The 25,487-nt window shown below is 36.2% G+C and overlaps 1 protein-coding gene across 1 annotated transcript; it reads right to left on the minus strand.

Moving 5' to 3' along the window:
- Nucleotides 1-3,812: 3,812 nt before the first annotated feature.
- Nucleotides 3,813-23,516, minus strand: LOC145694496 (peroxisomal membrane protein 2). Its single transcript, XM_081770800.1, has 6 exons — nucleotides 23,327-23,516; nucleotides 17,254-17,356; nucleotides 14,357-14,452; nucleotides 10,685-10,847; nucleotides 7,380-7,499; nucleotides 3,813-4,470 (listed from the first exon to the last, which is right to left on the minus strand). Exons 2-6 carry the CDS (start codon nucleotides 17,349-17,351, stop codon nucleotides 4,369-4,371), a joined length of 579 nt encoding a protein of 192 aa, XP_081626926.1. The 5' UTR covers nucleotides 17,352-17,356; nucleotides 23,327-23,516; the 3' UTR covers nucleotides 3,813-4,368.
- Between the last annotated feature and the right edge of the window lie 1,971 nt (nucleotides 23,517-25,487).

Here is a 25,487-nt window from a genome sequence, read left to right on the forward strand (position 1 = left end):
TTTCTTGTCAGTTTTGATTTAAACCCTTGATTTTTCTAAAGTTGCTAATCATAGATTTAGGATTTTTTTCGGAATGTCCAAGTTTTGCGATTTTGGCATAAACCTGATGAGAAAACAATAACTCATGTTCTAGCAAACTCTCGTGCGTCACAAGATATCGATTGCTGAGAAACAATCGATTACAGCTTTTGCTTGCATGTCGATTGTTGGCAACTTCAGGTGATACCTCGTATGCCAGTGAGTTTAATGTATTATAGCCATATGTCTGCCGTGCTAAGCGAGAAGGCCTTAACTCCATTTTACATACATTCGAGAAAATAAGCAAAACGCGTTTTGGTTTAGGGTCTACGTTCAAATTTGTTGTATTTCAGTAAAATTGTATTAAATAGATTTTCATGATCGAAAATTTGTGTGGTAATAACAGTTAAATATTTTTGCTTATGAATTGCTACTTAAGGTCTTTTCGCTGATTGTCAGTTACAGTTTTGAACGTAAGGTAAACACTCATGACGGCATTACCCCCTATCTATTGGTCAAACCACGTCAATTTCACTTTAGATAGATGCAGAATTGTACTACGAACATTCCCATACCAGTATCTCGATTTTCGAAAAATGTGGAGTTAAGGTCTTTTCGTTTAGGACGGCAGATGTGCTGTGATTAGAGCACCTGTGTCAGCGTATTTTTAAAGGATAAAATACTTCTAGAAGGTCTGAAATGTTAATATTGTAAATAGATGTAGTGACGTCTTGTGGCACGTATGCCACGTGGTCGAAGCAGCACAAGCCGTCGAAAACGATCGCTAGTACAGGTATCGATAATGGTGATTGTGTACTGCGCTGCGTTCCGTTTGTGATATGACAACCATAAAGATGAAAGTGTAACTTTTAACTTGGGATCTTCTTCTGTAGAAATTCGAATTAGGGATCTTCTCCTGTAGAAATTCGAATTAGGCCATAACGCCGCGGAAGCAACTCCAAACATTTGTTATGTGAAAGGTGACGCGGCAGTTGATCGTTGAATAATAGCCAAATAATTCAAGAAATTTCGCTCGGGTTGCACGAACCTCGTCAATTAACCAAGGTCAGGTAAGCAGAAAACCCTTGATTCTGAAATCATGCACCCACCAGCCCTGGGTTTTCCTCATTCATCTAGAGGTTATCAGAGGAGTTGGAGTTCACCATCTTCACCTCCTCAGCAAGAGTACCCGGAGCAACCAAATTGTGCCTCATAAATTGGCCCCAGCTCGTGCACAAAGAATGCGTGTGAGTAGCTCCTAGAAAACTCGCACGATCTCCATTTCCAAGAGAGAATAATAATGTGCGAGGAACAGTGGATAATTTTCCGAAATCGTATCGTGCGTAGGCAGTCGCTAAACTAAGGCTAGGTGTCAGGACCTGTTGCCAAGCATAAACGAAATCAAGCACACTGGACGGCGTCTGATGAAATTATGGGGGTGGATAAGTCACTACAACTTTGTTTTCCAGCTGGTCGAACGCCAACCAGTACTCTGAACAGTTTGAGTGGATTTATGCTATTTATACAAAACGATGAATTGCTGAACAGAATGCGAATTCTTATTTCATACTCCTCGAACGACTCTGAATCAACATCAAGAACCTGAAAGAATTCAAGTGGTGCCACACCCAGCTTATAGTCCGGACTTTACCCCCTCAGATCATTATTTGTTCCGATTCTTGGCTCACTTCCTGCGCTCACGATGCTTCAACAACCAAAGACGAATTGAAAGCTGCTGTGGAACAAAAATTGGTATTGACGTGGAATCAAAGAAGTGTCCGAAAAGTTGCTTAAAAACGATGCATCTACTTTTGAGTGCTAAGCAGCTTTCGTGTAAGTTGATGTATAAAACATTTTAAGGACTCGAATATTGCAAATATATTTTAAACAATATGAAGTATTTTAAACACAATTCACCGTAAATACTTCAGTTACTGGTGTTACTCAGATATCTTGTGACAAGTTTTAAACTAATTTATATATTTGAGAAATGCAGTCAAGAAAGGATTTTCCCCCATTACCTTCTTTTTAATTACAGGTGAAATTGCATTACAATTTAAAGAGTGTAGCCAAGATCGAACACAGGTTTTCGGTTTAGTGCGCCGCTATATTACCCAGTGTGTTACTAACTCCTCCGACCAGCCATGCGTCTTTACATTTGAGGACTGCATATAAGTTTTAGATCATGTGGACTAGTGTTGTAAAATTTCCGGAAATTTTGAACCGGCTGGTGAAAAGCTGTTTTTTCCGGTTTCTTTCCGGAAAAATAACAAAAATCTTTGTATTAGGTTAGTTTTACTAGTAATGGAACATTTTTTTTTTTTTTTCGAACGCGTCAAAAATGTAAGTTTAGAACACTAATGTGGACTTACCCAACTTGAAAAACTCTGTAACTATTTTGGAATGAACACCATGGGCGATAGGTTCGTCCAAATACTACATATGTCAGTGATTTGAGATGTAGAGTTCTGCTCTCAAGAGAGCGAAAGTAGTCCCACAGCGTAATCGTTAACACAGGGCTCGTTGGCGTTTTAATTATTATTATTATTATTAATGATAATAACGTTAACATTCCCATTTTTTACATGCCAGTAGTTCTGATTTTTATGTGCTTGGAAAGATTACAATCACATTATACGAAATTCTCTATAAAGTTTCTAATTTATCTTGAACTTTAACATGAATAGCTTATCTATCCAGAACAATGGACAATCGGTTTGAGGATTTCAACGTTAAAACTACAAAGACATATACATGACATAAAACACACACTACTGCTTTGTAAAACTTCACTTCTATTGCCTCCAATAGACTGAAGTAAGCTTGTACTTTTTATACCAGTCACTATAATTTAAGACCACCACACAAAAATATATCGAGCTCTGGACAAACACATTGGCAAAGGGATGCAGATTCTACAGGGTGAGGCAGAACCGACTAAGCAGTTTCTATCGATTACCGCGAGAGCTGTGGTGGGGGTAGGCAGTTGCACGTGGTCTGCCTTTGTTCAGTCGTTGACCCCATTTCAGTAGCTAATATGGTCTGGACCGGTACACATCGTGGTTTTGCCGTTCGCGCTTATGATGAAAACAACAGATCTGTGATCACAACCTCGTCTCTTTGAGGGGTGATGTCGAGTGGCCTGCGCGGTCACCAGATTTAAGCATTTGTGACTACTTTCTTTGGGGATATCTGAAGGAAGAGATTTTCAAAAGCCGCCCTCACACCCTACCAGAGTTAAAACAGCGGATTATTAACGAAGTGAATGCCATACCCCGCGATATGTGTGCAGGAGCAGCTCGAAACTTCAGGGATCGTCTACAACAATGTATTGATGCTAACGGCCGCCATTTTGAGGACATTATTTTCAAAACTAAATGAATGTAAAATGGTATATTGTACTAATTTAGAAAATAAAAACATTTGTTCTCTATATATCCAGATTTACTTTTTATTGCTCCTTAAAACTGCTTAGTTGGTTCTGCCGCACCCTGTATTTCCAGCTTAATGCCCATTTACGCTCTCTCTGGAATTCGGTTTTCATATTTTCATTTTATGTCCAAGCAGATGATGTTCATAAAATAATTCTATTTTATGATCTGTAGGCTAAATAATTGGTTTAGTCGACCTAGGTTTGTAGTTGGCTAAGAATCCCAGAACACAATGAGTGGAAGTGTCATATTACGACGACGATTCTTTTCATATTTAATTAAGAGGGACGCATGCTTTACGTCCCTCTTACATCTTTCATTAGAAGTGTTCAAATTTCTATTTCCGTAAATAAAGGATCCAAGTCTATAACAATATATTAATTTTATTCTACAACAAATATGTGAAACGTACACATATATATGAATTTTTAATATAACAGACTTCATTATTTTGATTAAGTCTTGTCCAACAAATTGATATAATTGTAGAATATAAGTGGAATTGTTTATGAGTAAACTCTTTCATAAATCAGTCAACAAACAACATATAGTTAAAAACAGTTCCCTAAATAAAAATCAGTTAGAGATAATTCACCGCTTAATAGACACTCAATGAAATAATAGATTTCCTTACAAAAAATTAGGATTTCCTTTACTACGATCCTTCAATATCATTAACTGGTCCCCTAACGTATCAAAAGACAAAATATAACCTTTGAATTATATATTTACATAATCATTTAAAAAAATTATGTCTTAATTTATTTCGTAACTCATTATTTTCATTTACGTATGAAAAATCTACATGTGTAGAAAACACATTCTGTCATTTCTCACAAAATTAGCAAATGATGGTAAACTTCTTTTTCTCTTTTTAAAATAAGAATTCATTCACTGAATGGTGAAGAGGCTTCATATCTTAGTCCCGTTTGGTTCGTCTCTCCCTCGCACCGCTCTGCCTTTTTATTGCAATGTAGATGGACCAGAAGAATTTTATAAGGTTCGCTACTAAAACTCGTAACTGAAAAAATAAATAAATAAATAAATAAAGTGTAAATAGTTTATAGCAAAGCAGTCATACAATCAAACATTTCTTTTTTAATACAAATTTTTCAAATAAACTTAATCTAATCCATGTATTTGAATATACAGGGTGAGTCAAAAGTCCCTTACCACCCCTTGTAAAATGAAAGTCAGTGTAGATAGCCGGAATCGGTAATTGTAAGAACACGCTACGATAAAAAGCGTACGTAACGAGTCCTTTTCGCCATGTACCATTGCCTTTAGGTGACCCCACACGTAGAAGTCCATGTCAATGATAATAAATCAGGTGATCTGGCATGCCACTTCACTGGCCCACGTCGACCAACCCATCGACCAGGGAATTGTTCATCAAGATACTGACGAACCTATAATCTATAATGAGGTGACGCCCCATGATGTTTGTATAATAAGGGAACGCTGCCATACGGGGCTGACACGGAGGGAAGAATGCGTTATTTTAACGTATCCACGTAACGCTCTGCAGTTAATGTGCCGGGGATAACAAATGGGCCAATGAAATGTGTCCCTCAGTTCCCTGCCCACACTATAATTCTCCCTGCACCAACCATTCATTTTACAGGATCTGTCCACTTGGGGTTATCTGGAAACCAGTAACGTAGATCCTGTGTGTTTATATAACCCCTGTAATATAAAAATTTGCTTGATCGGTGTGTAAAATTTACATTGCGATGTTGGAGTCCTGCCGCAAATCTTACACTGCCCACTCATAAAACTGCACTCTCCGATCTGTGTCATCCCCAGGAAGATAATGCTGCAGCTTGTAGAAGTGCCACTTATGTGTCTTTAATACCCTGCAAGTGAAGGTTTGGCTGACGAGGCATTTAATCGGTGTGTGCTGCGCTGTGGAGACTGAACAAGATGTGAGTCTGTCGTAGCTGTGTCTTCGTCAATGACAGTTCTGGGCCTACCTGATCGTGGTCTGTCCTCGACTATATCTGTCTCTTCGAACTTAGTCACTGCAATGTGCCAATGCAACCTGCGAAAATGGAGCATGTTCAAGATGTCTTTCATTGAAATCACGTGCTACAGAGCGGGCACTGACGATCTTGATGCGGCTTTGGCTAATGGCATGTTTCTGTCATGTGAGCTTCACGTGATTATAACTTCCCTGCATTACACTGACACTTATTACAGTTATGTTAAATTTGCTTACACCACTCAGTTTCTGTTAAAATTCTAGGCCTGTTTCAAATATCACATGACCCCCTCCCACACTTTTAGCGCGAAATTCAAAACGGTGGTCAGCAAGGTGGCGACCATTCATTTGACACGTATCTTCAAGGTTTCCCCGCGTCCTAACGTGTCGTTACAATTACCAATTCCGCTATCTATACTCGCTTTCATTTTATAAGGAGTGGTAATGGATTTCTGAGTCTGAGTCCTGTACATACATCCGCACAAATCTCGTCAAAAAATGTACACACAGTTTAACAAATAGTATTTGTATCCTCAACACATATCCGTACTCTTATGACTGTTACATATGACTATGACAGTGAAGAAATAAATAAATAAATAAATAAATAAAAAAAAAACAAAAAAACAAAAACAACAACAACAATGCACAGTTCACTAGGAACCTTTGATACTACGCTGCTAACAAGGTAGTGGGTGTTAGTCACGAAGGTCAGTCGAACTAATCAGTACATTCGATAGAGCTAATGGAGCTGTATAACATATTAAAAAAGGATTTTTGAGAGACACGGTCTCAAACATTTCTCGCAACTGTGACAGGACACATGACGATATTCCGTTTGAATCACCTGTTAACTTCAGATTTAATTTTGGCTATGAAAATTGTATTAAAATCTCGAAAACTACACTTTGAAGATACATTTCAAACACTGAATAATGAAGCACTTGTAACTGTTGCTATTAACGGCCAATTTTATTGCTATTCGTCTGAAGATTAATGTCATAAATGAACTTTGAAATGCATATATTTACGAAAATTCTTATAAACTGTGTGAATTTATTCTACTTTGTCGTATTCTAAATGATGGATTTAGTTAATTGTGATAAATATTTTCAAAATTATTCACTCAGAAATTCAATGATTAAAAGTAGGCGGATTATATTCATAGTCTTGTATATGTTTACATTCTCATATGTTTTAGTGTAACGTTGTCATGGAAACAGGAATCCCCACACCTTCATCCTAGAAATAAAAATCAAAACAGAGTTTCTGGGATTCTCTGGCCCCTTTGTCAATGTGTAAGTTAATTTTTAATGTTCACGGGGTCCCGGGTTCAAACCCTGCTCCAGCCAAGTGAACTTTGTGGTAGACAAACACCATGTGCGTGGGGTTCCTCGGGGTTCTCCCGTTTCCTCCCACTTTCTTCATTCCACCATTTCATCCATTTCTCATCATCACCGTCTCCTTTAGCCTAGCCGGCATAACTGTGGGACGTAAAAACCTCAAAAATTTTATTTAAAAAAATGAATGTCATGGTTTTATTATATGATCTATTAAAAAGCTGTATCAAATAATTAGGAGAATGCCTATTCGATGGTAATAATATCGAGTTTCCGTTTGTAGACTGAAATCTATAGTGGTAAAGTCGCACCGTACGACATCTATGATGCAATTTGTTTTGTTAGCAGACTAAACTGAATTTTTGTATAGTACTCATCTACTTACCGTATCCATCTTCATAACATTCTAGGCGCATCCTGCTCGGAACACGACTGGGGTTACATGAGCCGCAATCAACAGCGTAAAATTTATAACACCGTGATGTAAAACCTTTGTAAACTATGTATACAGAGTAAATGATTTTTGAAAGAAAGAAACGTGTATCAATTAATTGAACAAAACTGTACATTAACCAAAATAATTATAAGGAACAATTAGGCTACACTTACCATAGCAGGGACATAATTCACATTAATATACTGAATTAGAGTCAACACCTTCCAATTCATTTGTAGAATTGGCCAGTACACTCTTCTTAAATTCACTACAGCTTGTTGGTGAGTTTTACCCTGAAATAAAACAAAAAACATCAACATATTGAATCTTCCAGTACAATTACACCAGTTATTTTCCATCGAACATGGTAATATAACGAAGTACGTAAGTAATTATAATATTTAAAGAAGGCAAGGAACACATATTTTTTTAACACTCACTTTCATGTCTCCTTAGGACAGATACTGTAAAAAAAATCATCTGTTCTATGTTTCAAAAACTAATTGGCCTTCCTGCAGCAACAAATTGAGGATTTTAAACGTTTATTTCAGGGTTTCCATAGATCTGGAAAGTCATGAAGTCAGGAAAATGACATTTGGTCAGGAAAGATCACGGAAGAATATACGGGAAATTTACCAAATATATCTTACGAATAAAGACACTTATAATAGGTAGGCTAGATGCATTAATGGAAGTGATGCACAGTAGCAACCAGATACATGACTCAAAAGCAGAAAAAGTAGTATTCTACTCTTTGTATTGCAAGTAAAATGTATTGAAAAAGGAATTCCAAATGGTTTCGACAATACTAGGAGAAAAAGGGGTCGATGCTTTCCACGCAAGTTTCCTTTCTGCACCAAGTGATAAAACACAAGGAACTGTGGGAATTGATGAAAATGTACTTTATTTTATCACATGGTAGTGCTACCGTGGAAAATGGCCTTTCTGTTAACAAATCAATTTTATTAGATACCATGAATGAACAAACACAAGTGCATCAACAACATGTGCATGATGCCATCCATGAAGCAGGCGAAATTAATATCATAGAAATTGAAACAAGAATATTAAAGTATAATATTAACATCTGTACGAAGGTTTATATACGTATTTCTTAGGTAGTGACTAAATATCAAATTATAATACAGTATTAAAAAAATTCTGAAAAGACAGAGGATATAGGCGAAGTATTGTCGGCTATAAGGGAAGGAACAGACCTATCAAAAAAAGAATAAAAGAAAGTCAATGAAAATTTATATTGAAATCAGTGAAATTTAAAACTAAGATATCCGCAGAAACCTAGTATATCTCTCTAACTTCTTAATCCATTGAAGTAATGAATGAAATAAAATAAAATCTTTAATTGAACGTTCTGCAATTAGGCTAATGGATGCCTATAATTAATGGAAGTTAATGGTTATAGAAAAGATAGAGAAATGAGGATGTGAGAAAAACAAGCAGAACGCCTATACAATGTTGTCGAATACCAAATCACTTTGCCTGGAATCGAACTTGGGACCTCTTACATCAGAGGTGAGCACTGTACCGGTGGACTTACAGCGCTCCCTTCAAACTTTAAAAAATATACATATCAAGAAAAATAACGCAAAGAATGTGTCTGATGAAGCCAAAGTAGATAGTTGGCGAAACCGTTACAAGTTTATATATATATATATATATATATATATATATATATATATACAAAAACGTATTGTTTTGCTCAGCAAGTAATTTAATTCAGATTTAAAAACGTAAAGAAATCTACAGAAAAGACGACTTACAGGTTCGATGTCTCTGATTAGCTAACTTTGGCACATCTCAATAAGCAGATTTATAAAGCAGAAACAATCTACTATGTATGAACCAGTTGATTAAACTAGTTAATGGTTTCATTGATACAACATATGTCCACACACACTTTAAATTATATCAAACGATATTATGTATTATACTTAGATTCTGCCACTGTTATATAGCACCTGATTATTCACAACATCTGTCTCTACAGAACATAAGAAAAACTATGATTTAAAATTTTAATTACGAATCCCGATATTTGTTTGTTATAGAAGTACGAGGAGTGATCAGAAACTAAAGTTTCAAAGCCTGCAGTGAAACGTGTATGTATTATTTCATACAACCAATACAGCCAACAGATAGTACCTACATTAGGTTACTTTTTGACAGAGTCTCCATATCAGTTGAGACACTTATCGCATCGTGGAATGAGTTTGAAGATTTCCTCCTGGTAATAATCCTGTCCTTGCGTGTTCAGCCACGTTGTAAAGAAGTGTTTCACCTCCTCGTCTAGAAGCGAAGCGACGGCTTCCTAGGTGCACCTTCAGGTTTGGACTGTAGAGAGGGTGGTCGATGATGTTCCTGCGAAACTGCTTCAATAGCATGCTCGGTCGGCCACTGCGCTCCTAGTCGGGTGACGTTTTCTCTACCAGCCGCGAACTTTGGACACCATTCTGTGGCGTGCTGACAAGACATTACAGTCTCCCAGCCGTCGATGAATTTCAGACGCAGTTACATGTTTCGCCCACAGAAATCGAATAATTGAGCGGACTAATTCGCGAGACCAGTTTTCCAAACGAGTAGTCATTTGTGTTTACATAGAACTAGCGCAGTAAGTGGCGGGTGGCTGAAACCCTACACAGATGCCAATTCTATCCATTAAAATCACCATACTCCTCATTCCTCTACAACAGACGAAACTTCAGAAATATCGGCCTGGTAACCTTAGTTTCTGATCCTCCCTCGTCACTATACATACTGAAAAAGGAACACTAAAAATTTTTTCGCTAAACTTTCTTCAAATACGGAGGGAAGAAGTAGACACAAAAGAAGAGAAAAATCATAGAAGAGAGAAATAGTGATGAAGCCCAGGTGGACGGCACGTTAAAATCCTTACACCCGAACAGATGTTATCTCTGTAATTTCCGAATTTTATGTTTGGTTTTCAAGAGTCATAATTTCCCAGAAATTTGGAGTGGCCGGAAAGCAACGTATACCAGACCGTGTAAAAGCATAATTGAATCGTTTTTTTGTAAAACGACACATGTCAAGTTTTGTCAGACAGGAAATTTAACACTATCGTGTTTGCTACGCGTAGATACACATTTTGTGAGATATCTGCACCTGTCAAGCTGTTGCCTACACTTGGTATATTATAAGTAAATAGACGTTTTTGGAGAAACTATACTGTGAAGTACAGTTTTTCTCATTTTTCCTCAAAACTTGTTATTTCTGACGTGTCATTTTACACACACACAAAATCAATTAACCGCGTTGAATCCAGGAAAAGGCGCATAAATACTTAGGAGAGACTTCTTTTTTTAAATCGAATACTGTACTCGAATCTGGATCACGTAAACTCTCCATGGCCTTACTATGTATCAGAGATCGGCCTGAATGATAGCCTATAGTATGTGAAAGCTAGCTAACTTTGAAGAATAATCAAAGTGTAAAAGCTCACCTCTAATCGGGCCAGCATATACAGGGAGAACGCCTGGAAGACAGGGGTAAAGATGAGCCGTTCTATGAGCAACCTTTTGAGGAAAGCGCGGGGAACATTAACTGGCACTAGCGTATCTAATGTAGCATAGAAGTAATGTGGTATCGAACCCCCAAACAGCAACCTGAAATTAAAAAGTAATAATAAATAAATAAAATGAGTGCTAACAGAGGATATAATTAAAGTTTAAAATCAAAATAGTACCAATTCAGTGGAAAAAAGAAACATGAAATACCAATATAACGAAACATAAAGCAGAGTCAAAACAAACAGCATCCTACTTCCATGTCAGACCTTTACAAAACATTTACATAAAATTAATACCAACTCAAAGCGTAAATTAATTCATCAGTCAAAATTGAATAACATAAAATAAAATGTGGATCAAAGGCTTCTTAACAAAAGTTGAAAATTTGATTAACAGCTTTTGAAATATATTGGGAACCATATTTCTTATCGGAATTATCAACTATTATGCATTCATTTGAATGTTACTTTACAAATGACAAAAATGACTTTGCGTATTAAGACCAAATACATCAAGAGAAAAAAATAATAAACTGGACACGTGGTCTGAAATATTTCTAATTACAAAAGAAATCAATCAATAACACAATGGCGACTGCAACTGCATATTTGTTCATGTATATCTATACACTATAACCATAGATTTTATTCCAGAGAATGCAAGGCTCTACCTTACTATGAGTATACAATTAACATATTCTTTCATATCACACAGATTACTACGCTGATTTGTGTGTTTTATGACGAATGAAGTTCAGAGCTTCTTGCACTACCTACTATTCACGAATGACAGATCTATAATGTCGACTTAAGAAAATTTTTAGCAATTATTGAGTATTAAACTCTGCAACAAATTTTAAAGTTTATAAAACAAGCCCATTGAACTACTCAAATAGCTTTTAATAAACTTTTTATCAAAATGCAACTTAGGTTGCTTGCTCAAGATAACGTGATATTCATAGATTGTCCTCTTGCGTTTCGATTTTATCTCTCAATCCTTTCACTATTTTCTTCAAAAATAAAACAAAAAAGAAAAATCTAAAAGTCTATCGAACTCACATTACTATATTGTAACAATTAGTACCTATTAGCCATGAATTAAATATTATTAGCAATTTCTTGGACTTAGCAATTCATTACCTAAAATTAAAATGTTCTGTGAACTACATTTTCGACAAGATGTGAATCACGGAGCTATTGAATGTTTTATTTGTTCCGTTTCATAAGTAACTATTATCTAGAAAAGAGAACAAATATTATAGCCTGTGTAGTAGAGTTTTATTTTCTACAACATTTCGCAAACCTCACTAATTAGTCATGTAGTTGTAATCTCCGGATTACTTCTAGAACTGCTTCTTATTTCACGTTTTTTCGTGGGACATAAAAACCGAAAGATTTCGTTTTTAGGAGAAAGGATAACTTCAGCACTTAAAATCAAAATTTAGTAGATTTACTTGCCTTTTTTTCCCCTTCTAAAAATTGATAATTGTACATTGAATCATAGGTATTCCGTTGGTCTTGTGATTATTCCCGAAGGAAAAGTTACTGTCAGTGACTATTAGAACATATTAAGGTGACCATATGTGTACTGAATATTCCCTAAGGGAATTCCTACTAAATATTCTCATACAGGAAATTCCCTAACAACAACACCGTCTTCTAAGATAAGAATGCGCCAATATACACTGCCACACTTTCTCAGTCTTGGTTTCATCATCATTAGGATGAATTTCAATGCCTTCTCTGGCTCCACGACTTTAACATTATTGAGTATTTATGATAAGATGTACAACAATACATTTCCTCCTCCATTATCAGTGACGTATTTAGTGTCGCACTGCGTGAAGAAAGATTCATTATTTTTCCAGAAACAAACTCCACGACGAAAACACGCTGCTCTACAGATTAAAGTTGACCGTAGATTAAAGTCAAGCCCAGGCAGACGGAAGCAAAAAAGAGGACGCGAAGAGGAGGCCTGAGTGCATTAACTCCACAGGTGTTACAAAAATGTGTCAAAATATTTTGCGAACAGGGTCCTCACATAAAAATGAGAGAAAAAGTTCATATGGACTTGTGCTCAAAAGTGAATAGTTTCGGAGTTATAGGATGATGCCGAAAACGTGGAACAAGTGAACTTTGTTGTAAGTTCATAGCTGCACTACTATGGGACCTATCGTAGTTGGGTCAAGACATCACTGAAGAACTATAAGCGAACTATCCAAATATCTATGTTTAAGAATACTGCAGTACTTGCAGATCAATTTTTAAAAGAGGTAGGTGGAGAATGATCAAGTACTCCCTAACAACCTCTCTAAAATGACTGTGCAAGTACTGGAGGTTGTGAAAGATGGATATTTGGATAATTCACATACTAGTACCTTAGTGATATCTTGACCCGACTACGATCGGTCCTATAACTAACTAACTAAACTAACTCTATGGCCTATAGAACCCGCAGGTTCAATGCCGCGTTCACAAAAGCTCTCCACTGACTTGTATCCTTAGCTAACTACATCCAGTTTCTACTTTGTATTCCTATCTCTGCGAGATCCATCCTAATATTGTCCTCCCATCTGCGCCTAGGTCTTCCTAATGGTCGTTTTCCGATTGGTCTTCCAGTCAAGACTTTGAAAGCGTTTCTACTTTCTTCCATTCTAGCTGCATGACCCGCCCATCTAAGCCTCCTAGACTTGACGACCCTAACAATGTTGGGTAAACCGTATAAATTATGTAGTTCCTCGTTATGAAGTTTCCGCCATTCCCCATTTCCGTTCCTCCTGGGTCAGAATATTCGTCTCAGGATCTTGTTCTCAAATACTTTCAGTCTATGTTCTTCCCTCAGAGTAAGTGACCATGTTTCGCAGCCATACAAAACAACAGGCATGATTATCGTTAGTGGAACTATGGACTTTAAAATTTCATTTTTTTGTTTTCCACGTTTCCGCCACCCTAACTACGAAACTATGCTCTTCCGACCACAGGTCCATAGAACTTTTTTTTTCTTATTTTGATGTGAGGAATTTATTCTTAACATATTGTGATACATCTCTATAACACCCTGTATATCTCAGTCACAACGCTGGAGAGGCCTTTGTCTAGCACATGCTGGAGTGAATATGTAGTACAAGGTTTAGTTACGTTGTTGACGGTACTGAAACTCGGTGCGGCTGGCCTGTCCTCTGGTTAATACACAGCTGGCCTAAAGGTGGTCCAACGCCGTATTAAAATAGAGAAAGTTCCATTTTGTTATGTTGTTCCACTTTGTTATTACGACAGATATTTGTGTATATGCAAAATGTTGCGAAAAGAATCTTTGTTTATTACGATAATGCACTAAAAGTCTTTGGAGCCCTCACCCAGTTAACTAACAGCTAGCTGGTATGCAATCCGAAATATCGATGATTATCTAATCAAGAATACTTACAAAAAAGTAATTTTCATGTATCATGTTCTCCGCCCACCGCATCTAACGATTTCCAATATTTATAACAAAGTGAATGAATATAGATATTGAACTTTACGCTAATATTAAATTAAACAATTGATCAATTTATTACTTTTCACATTTTTCCCGATTTATTCATACGAAATTATAAAGCTACTTACCCGAACACAGCAAAGGCTATCAAACTGTCCTGATCAATCGTCTTGTTTCCATTAATGTATTGTGACGACAGATTTCCTAAGGCAGCCAACACGCAGCTGTAGAATAAAATATTTTAATGTATTTACAACAACCACACAAGTCTTATTTGGTCTAGATAGGCTATATCTGTTGATTTCGCGGTGTCGACAGTTGCTTATTACACTATTCGCTTTCTTTTATAGAACATATCTCTACTTTACTGATTTGAAATTTGCCTATGAGAATCAGCCTATGGCTGTGTTGATATCTCACCCTTGTCAAGCGAAGTACTACTAAACAATGGTTTAAAAAAATCAAAGGAAAGCAAATACATATAAGGTTATAATTTATTCATAGAAATACCAGCTCGTAAAAGGATAAAATATGTCCTTAATAGTACACATAATGCAGAGGTACAAACAATTATACAAAACATACTAAAAGGATACAACGTAGAAAGTAATACTTATTTAAAGATATGATCTGACGCGTATATATATATATATTTTTTTTTACCATCACACAAAGTCGACTCTTTCATCCTCCAAAAGAGCTGGATTAAAGGACTAAGTAACCCATCCAAGCAGTTTTTTGATTAGTAATGGCTAAAACTGACGGATATGTTGTAACACGCACTTAATTTAAATGGCTGTAATATAGAAAACTAATCTGACTATGGATGTATGTATGATTTGCAATGTTTTATTATTATTATTATTATTACGTTAATTTTGAATATCCCTGATATACTGTACTTTTACAAGACAAAAGTAGATCGTAAAACTGAAAACTGTGCTTTATTTGTATTTGTAATATGAATTTAAATTTAATCAAACTGACTGTCTTACACCCTCCATTCCAAAAGAAACCGAACGTTTTAAAAAAACAAAAAAGCAATGTACATTTTGGAGCAAATCATTTTTATTAATCAATGTATTCCCCTTCTGCATCGATACACATATTTGCACGCTCCAACAAGTTGTCAAACGACTTCTCCATGTCCTTTATTGGAATGGTCTTTAGGACGGCGGTCGTCGCCTTCTCAATGGCATCAATCGATGCGTGCCACTTTCCTTTCATCGCCAAATGCAGTTTCGGGAACAGATAGAAATCGCACGGAGCGAGATCTGGTGAATAGGGCGGATGATGCAACCGAATAATGTGATTTTTGACCAAAAATTCAGTTACAAGTCGCGAACGATGTGATGGTGCATTATCGTCCAAAAGAGTCCAACTGCCGATTTCGCGATATTCGGGCCGAATACGACGAATTCTTGCCAGCAAACGCTTCATGACGCCCAAGTAAAACTCTCCAGTGACTGTCTGGCCGGGCTGAACAAATTCTTTGTGGATAATTCCTTTTGAATCGTAAAAACAAATCAGCATCACCTTAACTTTTGACTTCACCAAGCGACTTTTTTTGGGTGTTCCTTCATCCGGCACTCTCCATTCAGCACTTTGCCGCTTTGTTTCGGGCTCATATTCAAAACACCACGTCTCGTCACCAGTTACAATCGATTTCAAGAAGTTTCGATCCTGCCGAGCACTTTTAACGATGTCTTTGCAATGCGCAATTCGATCAACTTTTTGGTCTTCTGTGAGTTTGTGTGGTACAAACCGCGAATTAACCTTCTTAAGGCCCAAAACTTCGGTCAAAATGCGGTATGCGGTTGTTTGAGAAATGCCTAATTCCATTTCAATAACTTTCACCGACGATTTTTTGTTATGTTTGATGAATTCACGCACTTTTTCGATGTTTTCTTCCGATAATCCGGTTCTGGGACGGCCTGATCTTTCGTCATCATTCAGCGTCTGTCTACCCGATTTGAATCGCCTGAACCACTCGTAAACTTGCGTACGGGATAGACACTCATCACCATATGCATTTTGTAGCATTTGGTGCGTTTCACTAAAAGTTTTACCCAGTTTAACACAAAACTCAATTGCAGCTCGTTGTTTGAAACTCATTTTCCGACCGATGTACACAACACACTGACAGTTGAAACGCAATAACTTTGTTGCCGTGCATCCAAATGTCATGACATTTATACCAGTTGTCAATGACGGACTACGCCATCTACCGGTAAAATATTACAACAGATGGCATTAGTGGTACTATTTGTTTTCAAAAGATCGGTTTCTTTTGGAATGGAGGGTGTAATTGTAAAAATGAAATAGTAGTAGAATTATAATAACTGTAAATACTGGTAAACGAAATCAATATTTAGATCAGCCATGTTCAACAGCCGACCCTCGTGCCGGCTGCGACCCACTGAACCCTTTCATCCGTTATTGGAAATGTATTTCTTACGTAATCTCTTAACCTGAATTGATTTTTTCTTCCCTGGATAACTGATGTCCACCTTGAAAATAGCCTTCCTATTGGAATATCCAGTTTACCACCGAACTTTGAGAAACTAGTTCAAAACATGAAGGATTAGGTTTCCCACTAAAAAAGTAAGTAAATAGATCTTTCTGCGTTTCTTTAATAAGTACATATTTTGGTTACCGTTGCACCAGTCTTTCTATTCCTGTGGTATTACTGTACGATGAACAAGTTTGTCCATTGAATATGGTTATTCAATTCTTGTGAAAATGTTATACATTCTCTCATACGGTCCTCGACACCAGTAAATCCTTTGTGACTGGCTCATCGTCTGTTACAACTTGTAAATGCCTTACTAAGATGTTAAAACCCAAAAAACGGGTGACTATCATATAGATTGTCCTAAGCCTCCTCTATTCGAAGGCCGCTAAGTAAACTCCGGTAACGCCATTACTATGAAGTAGTTATTCTATTTCAATATATAGTAGAACATACGATACGTACTACTAACTACTAGATACTTCAAGTTATAAAGACATCTTACTCACTCACCTTGTCAAAGATTTCGTTCGTATAGGATTCAAGTAAAGCTGTTGGATGTACGAGCCAAGAAGTTCGAAGGCCCAATTCGCCGGCTTAGATAATGCCATGATTCCTGAAATGAAACGAAAATTGTTAAAATAAAGAAGAAAAAATAACACTTATCAGATAAAAATCGCCCTGCTAAGTTCTAGTATGTGTATTTTGCTTGTGGGATTTTATTTTCAATATTCAAGTATTTAATTATCATACGTGGAGGAAATGTGATTTTATACCACACCAAATCTTCTACAGGTCTCAATTTCTTATATATCACTGAACTAGTGTGATACGGTTTTCATGTTGTTTATGCAATTATAGAAGAAAAAGTCTTTTACATGCCTTACATTGATTTAATGCTACTTTTCCTAATAATTTCGCTGCTTTCTTTAATTTCGAAGCACATTCAGAGAAAACTGGAAACATTTCAAAAATGTTTGTTTTCTATATGATAAGACATAAAATAAGTTATTTCCTCCACTCATCATATATTAGGGTTTTGGAATTCTCCCCGCCCAAAAATCTCCACACTTGCTCGAAAAAGTTTAAAAAGCTGCTTTTTTTTTATTATTTTTTTATTAATAGGAGAGCCATTCTGAGTGAGATTTTTCCTGGTCTATATCATTCACGCCTTGCGTGGTCATAGATACTGAGAGCCCAGAAATATAATTCTTAACCCTAATTGTTCTTTTTTTTTTTTTTTTTTTTTTTTGCAGGGAGGGTTAGAAATCAAAATAAAACCTACTTTGAAATATTAACCTTAATGTAATTATAATTCCTCTTTCTTCATTTGTGATTCTCAGTTCACGCCATTTCAGTATTGGCTTAAAATACGTATTCGTCAAGAGATCATCATCAGGACCAAATGCCATTGAAAACAACATGTTCAGGAATCATGCATAAGGAATTTTGTTTGCACTCGATCAAATGCACTCAACACTGTAACGGTGTTTAACTGTAATAAGCAACAACAACCAATGCGACTACATTACTTTTGTCTTTGTAGTACATACTCACATATTCCACAAACAAATACTAAAATGTCTTTTTGATGTGTCAGTTAATTACAAATCGAAAACGCTCCACTTAAATAAATAAATAAATAAATAAATAAAAATAAAAAAAACCTCAAGATATATCTCTATCTTTTCAAACTAATAGCAATCAGATCGGGAAACTTCCGAATTCTTCTTGCGTATCTGATTGAATGTGTGACGTACAGTACGATTACTCTGTAATACAAAGGACTTGTAAGCGTAAAATTTAAGAAAGCAAACTGTCGACTGAAAATAGGATATAAAACAAAAATCTATTTAATAAGGCCTTAAAAAAATCTCTGGGTCCTGAACTTGAGATATTATCTAGTTCTTCCCTTTTCTTATTAGGTGCAGAAGAATTAGCTAGATTTTCATCGTTTGGATTACAGATTTTTCAAGGATTTAGAAGACGCATAACAAAACTACCTTGACTTTCCTCGACCGTAGAATTGTAATCGTGTACGTAGAGTTCGAGTGAAACGCCTCCAATGTGTATCACAGCTAGAGATGTAAAATACCTGGATATCTATTTCAGCAGGTAAATTCCCCAAGTATTTACCCAAAATGGGTATTTTAGGTTTCAATTACCAATAAATTAATTTTATCGCTGTCAATGAAAAATATAATGGTCATTTCTATCATCTGCAACAGAAGCACTAAATAACCACCTAATTAATAATTTTTTTTATAGTAATTACGTATTTTGCCTGCCAGCAGCTCCTGGTATTAATGACACATAATGAAGTTCTTCCTTCGATTCGCGTATGAAGAAACTGCTTTCTCCATTTTTCTCGATCTGGCACATCTTTTTTTTTCTTCCAATACCTTCTCCAGTTTTTCAAATCACCGACGAACACACTAACTAAATTATTTAAGTAATAGCAGGAACTCTATTACTAAAATAAATACCTACGTTTTCTTTTGATTTACGAAATTTATTAATGTCGTAAAATGAATTATTAATAATCACTTTCCTATTTTAAGGATCTAAAACTTTACAACACTTTTATTACATATATATATATATATATATATATATATATATATATATATATATATATATATATAATATTATCTTTAAAAATTTTAATAGTACTGATGAAAAACAATTTTCCTAATAATTAAAAAAAAAATGAACTGATATTCCAGATACAACTAGTTACTTTTTTCACACAAAATAATGTTATTTTTGGTATTTCATCTCTAGGCAATGAAATGTACTGAATTGTCAATTGTGCAAAGAATTGGATCAATAAGTTCATTCTGTTTTACTCCTGGTTTACTGAATTAATAAATTCAATCTGTTTAAGAAACTACACTGTAACAACTAAGTCGTTGATATAGTTATATCAAAGTAAAGAAACCCGATTTTAGTAAGTAATAACCTACAAAATATTTAGAAACTAAACAAATTACACATTTACCGAATTTGCCATTGTGTAGAAGTAATTGTATGATTTCGAGAGTTGCAGAATAATCAAAGTAACTAAATTTAATAAATTAGTTCATCAAATTATTTAATTAAATATGCCATTGAAAGAAAATTATCCATAAAATAACGAAAAACACTTCATAAAACACTTAAGTAACTAATTCTTGATTTTTAAAAGTGTTCACTAAATGGAATTTGACAACAATGCTTTGTGAAAGTATTTAATGGAATAGCATATTTAAAATATTAATGTGATAAACAACGTTAAGCTATTATAGTAACTCAGTGAAGGTAATATTTATACTTTAAAGTATTCAGTATAGAACAGAAATTAACCTCTACAATATTTGGAACACTTTAAAACGAACACAAATTTTACCGTCCTACTCGGAATCAACCGTAAGATCAGAGTCGGAACCATCACACAATTCTCCAGTATCATTATCACTATTTTCTTCTATGTTACTCATTTCTTCTGTATCCTCTTGCAATCTCTCTGGTGTTTTGTTCTGTTTCATGCCAACAGCTGGTGGCTTGTTCCTTCTTGATGATCCTGGTCCTGAGTGTTGCATCTGTGAAACTTTAGGTAATTTCTTATTTAGAAGCTTCCCTGCCCTCTCCAATGTTAGTTTCCCTGCCCTCTCCAATGATGAACAATTTCTTGTTTCACTGCCGATCCAACTAAACGTAGAGAAAGTTCTTTCTGTGGCAGCATATGTAACCGGAGCACTGAGGATTCGAATGGCGACATCAGCTAGTTCAGTGATGCCTCAAAACCCTCTCCACTAAAGTATTGAGTTCACTTGTTCCACACCGTCCCACAGAAACTTCCTTGCCCCTATAGTCAGTCAAATGTGCTCTCAGTAAAACAGAATTCAATCCCATTTGTTCCGAACTTCACACAAACGAAGTTTACTCCATCAAACAATTCTTCAGCGGTCAATTTTCAGCCCTGAAAAGTGGGATTGAGATGATGTGTAGCCAGATGAATCGAACCCAAACTGAATCCACTTCTTTTGTTTAAATTATTCCATTATTGATTGCGCTTCTGTTTTCGAAGGGATTGACGATGGTAACTCAGGTCCCGCCAGAGTTAGATGAAGGCTCTGAAACTATGATACTGGAATTGGGCTCCTTAATACTTCCTATCCTGACGCGGATTAGATGCACTATTAGCTTCTAGTAACCACCTAGCGCAGGTTGGTGGATGTTTAATGCAGAGTTGTATCGAGCATGCTATCTGTTGTAAAATATCTCTAAAGCAGGTTTCTGCGTAAAGATACCAGTTTTAAAGTTAATCGTTTTCTTCACCCACCGTATTCTTCTAATGTCTACCCTACCGATCCAACTCTCCCGGAAGTTCTCTCATGATCGGTCGACGTTACGTGTGGTTGAGGGCTTTGTATCCGACTTCAGACCTTCTTTTATCTTGAATTAAATCTCAGGCTGAGCGATGGCTAAATGTGTGTGGTTGAAGCCGGAGTGGGTACCGTACTCTTCATATGTTTGGCGTTTGAAAGTAACATCTCAAATCATATCGATTCAATACTGTAGTATATCTATATTTGTAGTATCCGACTCCAGTAAAGGCATTTATTCCGAAGTTGGGCGTCCCATTTCGCCACGCTTTTTCGCTGTTATTTCCTTTCCACACTTTCTGCAATTTGTTATTAGGTTTATTAATCCGTGCTCTTCACAGACTTTTAAAAGATTTTGCTCGTTATCAACGTATTGCTTCACAAATATTAAAACTGTTAGTTCATTGTCCTTGTACATTCGCCATGTTGATAACATAAATGCTCGTTTCTTTCCCACAATGGAACTGTTCGGTTACCTTGCGCCAACTAGTTCCCTCCGCTCGCCGTATAGTCCCATGTTTATAACCGCTTATATATAACAAATAAACAGATTTTTCGAGACTCTTATACATTATCAAGCACACAAACGATCAAATTATCCACATCTTTCCTGTAAATTTTTTAAAAATTGCTGAAAACGGACGCCCAACTTTGGAATTTAACCCCCAGTAAATGTAACAAATTATTGATATGCTGTAACACTGATGAAATATAGGCAAAAATATAGTATAGCCAATTCATCTAAAAGTTTAGTACTATAGAAACAAGACGTTTTCGCTTAATTGCATTGTGGGCATTTGTGCTGTATCGCCGGACCATACGAAAACCGAAAATAATAAAGTATCAAAATTTAATACATTAGATTATGTTGAGTTGCAATTCAGTTACCTTTAAAACAGAGGCGAGTAAACCTCCACAGGTTGGAGGAGAAACTACTATTTGAGCATAAATACGGCATCTGGATGCATGGCATGAAAACTGGTGGGTAAAAACGAACCAACCTATGCTAGGTGGCCACTAAAGAGCACCAACGCCATCTATCTGATCCAGGGCATGGTGTCGGTCAGCGTCAGGCACGTTGGCGACGGTGGATACACGCGTAAGCGAGAATACAGGTGGGGTTTGGAAACAATACTTGTTTCAATACCACTTATCATGATTTGATACTAGGGCGGGGTTCTAGAACACTGGTCCGCATCCATTGAGTCATAATAAAGGAAGAAATCAACGTGGTTACTAACCCGCCTTCACTCACTAGGTATTACTATGTGATTTGTGTATTGAGCTTTAAAAAAGAAAGGTATCAACCTGACTTCTAACCCACCTTCACCTATGTGTGCGAACCAGCATTCTAGAACCGTCCCTTATACTAGTAACGTTCCACCTTAAACAAAATACAACTTCTGTACTCTGTGCAGAAAAACACCGCCGCATTGGCCATCTAGCAGGTTAGGTCAGTTAGGTTAGACGCTCATTAGTTTTGTATAATTCTATAAAGCTCAAACACGATATGTCACAACCTTGACATATACATGCGTCATTTCCTCTGCCACTAAATCATAACAATCCTAGCTACATGTTCGCTAAACAGCCCCTTCCACCTCCACATACAGTGCCTCTTACATCAAAAACAGCCTACAATAACAATTGCCTCTTACATCAAAAACACCCTACAATAACAATCACTTTCTTAACTTCAACTATTTCCCTCACCTGACCTTCACTCATTGTTGCTCACAACCAAAATAAATTCTCCAATTCACCCGGTAAATTTCCTAAAATTGGTCCGGCGATACAACACTTAACCCACATTGTGAAATGACGTTAGGTTTATTCGTACGTACGTAATATAATTCGTTAGAAATATATAATATTCCTATCATGTGTAGTAATTTGGCTGAACTATGATCTTGCAGTGGTAGTCTTGGAAGCATGAGATTTAAATTTGATCATGTCGTGAGCAGTTGTGATTATTTCATTAAGAGGATGTAACAAGAAACCCTATGAAAATTTACAACTGAAATGCATCTACCAGGAAGTTGAGGTCTTCGACCTTACAAGTTGCATATTAACGAACTAAACGTAATTTAATGCAAGACAGTAACGTAGAGGTCAGTTATTTCTAACCTGTGTAACGATAGCCTATTTCTTGTTATGAACTTTTGGAAAAACGTAAAAGAATAATTAAGCTTCTTATTCCTATTATCAAAGTTACGCACCTATTTATATACAGTTTCAGTTCAACGTTTTCTACTAACACGCATCTAATAATGCCAGATAAAAGGCAATGAACTTGATTAAGTTTACGAGTTTTCACTATTAAATGTGCATGTCACTATCAACAAGTCAAAGTAAATAAATGCATTTTAATCGTGATACGCAAACAGACAACTCATCTGTTAACAGAGATACCAGGCCCAGATCAGATTACGTTATGATTTGCTGCAACGCAACGAAAAATATGCGAATTAGTTTGTGTTGTGTTGTAGGCATTAGCGCAGTGTCGCTGTACGTAGAATTTTGCAAATACTGGTACAGTATGCAACCCCTTGAGTAGATCTTCCAATAAGCACAGCATACACAATAAACTGATTAGATCATCATTTGGTAAAAATCAGCATAACCTGTTATACACTATAGATTTCATACAGTAATGATTTGCGACAACCCAATTCAAAATCTGGTTTTAGTTTGCGACAATCTGCATTGGGTAACGGTACGCAATATTTGCGAAGACTTTCACGGAATGGAACCCTATGTGATTATTGCATACAAGCTATTCCAAAATGATTCCTTGTTGCCCTGATTCATCCATAGATTTAATACCCACATAGCATACGGACGTCCAAGGGACGTCTAAGACTGATCCAAAAGGGACAACGGGATATCCTTGGAACATCCAAATTTGTTCCCGAGACATGCACAGGACCTCCGCGGGCATGGGCGGCGATTAGGGGGGGCAAAGGGGGGCAGCTGCCCCCGTACTTTTTTGAAGTAACACATTAATGTATATAGTTTCATTTAGAAAAGTAAAGTTTTTGCATGTATTTACTGATTCATAAAATAAATGGTGCCATATATTTCCCGTTCCGTGAGTATGTATTGGTTGTCTTCCCGTGGAGTAAAGAAAACTACAGGAATTGCGTTTTAATTACCACAGAAAATAGCCCAAAATTAAACTATTGGAGCACAACAATTTCAGCATACTTTCATTTCTTACTTCATATATTAGTCAGCCGCTTTGAAACTAATTCAGAGAGCATTTCGCGAAAGAAAAAATAAAGTCTTTCAGAAGTTACTTTTTAATTGCACAAAAATTGGCAGTTCCTAAAAGTCTCTTCTTTTTTCTAAAGTAAGGGAAAAAAGCGTAATAAGAAACAACTTCTATCTTTTCCATTGTTTTGTAGTGCAATATATGAGTGACGTGGTGTGTTAGGGGTGTACGAGTGTATATACAATTAAATTTAGTGAATTCAACATAATTCTGGGTTTTAGTGTTATTTTGTATAACTGGAGTATGGAGTGATTCTAAGTATTGTTGTGTTTTGATGTGCTCCAAGAAAGTGAAAACTACACCTAATTGCAACAAACATGTTTCGGAAAGTTGCAAAAGTAAATATTTCTTTAAATGTAGTAGCATATGCTTCTAGTATTTACTGTCTTTCATTTTCTAAGAGTAATAACATACATTTAATAGTATGTGTGGAATTAAAAATTAAGTTGTTCATTAATCCCTGTTTCAATATGACTTTTGCAAAACAAGCATCATTATTTATTACTATGATTAATATTATCCTTTCCAATTACTTGTTTTGCAAATTTGTTATTCAATAATCTGATCACACAGTTTTCCAGACAGAATTTTAAGATGTTCATGAGCAAGAAATCAAATTTCTTCTTACAATTTTGTTGTTTAATAGTACAAAGGGCTACTACTTACTGGCGTTGCTCTTGCTCTTGTCAATTTACTTAATAAAATATGAAGTACTATATACGGTATTTTAACTGAAGAAGATAGTATCCTATTAGTTATACACCTTTCGTCAAACCAAATATTAGAAACAAGCAGGAAAACTAACATTTATATGCAAATATTCAGATCATGTCTTGCCCCCCCAGTTTTAACGTTCAACCGCCGCCACTGTCCGCGGGATATCAAGATGTCCGTAATATCCCGGCAAACGGGATATTCAACTGGACTTCAAAGGAATGCCCACTGGTAAATTGTGGAATAATGTGGTCCTAGGTATGTCCGCATCCTGCAGGTATCCTAGGTATTTTTTATCCCTCCCCTGGAATCTCCTGTCGTATCCGGGACTTCCCGTTAACGTCCTACGTGGGAATCCTTTAGGACGTCCATGGGATGTCTACTCATTATCC

This window comes from Thermobia domestica, chromosome 9 (genome assembly GCF_964235325.1).
Source record: "Thermobia domestica chromosome 9, izTheDome1.hap1.1, whole genome shotgun sequence".
Lineage (NCBI taxonomy): Eukaryota > Metazoa > Arthropoda > Insecta > Zygentoma > Lepismatidae > Thermobia > Thermobia domestica.

Coding starts and splice junctions, on each gene's coding strand:
- LOC145694496 (XM_081770800.1), bottom strand. CDS start 17,351: ATGGCATTATCTAAGCCGGCGAATTGGGCCTTCGAACTTCTTGGCTCG. Junction 14,453..17,253: donor CGAACGAAATCTTTGACAAG/GTGAGTGAGTAA, acceptor TTTATTCTACAG/CTGCGTGTTGGCTGCCTTAG. Junction 7,500..10,684: donor ATATGCTGGCCCGATTAGAG/GTGAGCTTTTAC, acceptor GTTTTATTTCAG/GGTAAAACTCACCAACAAGC.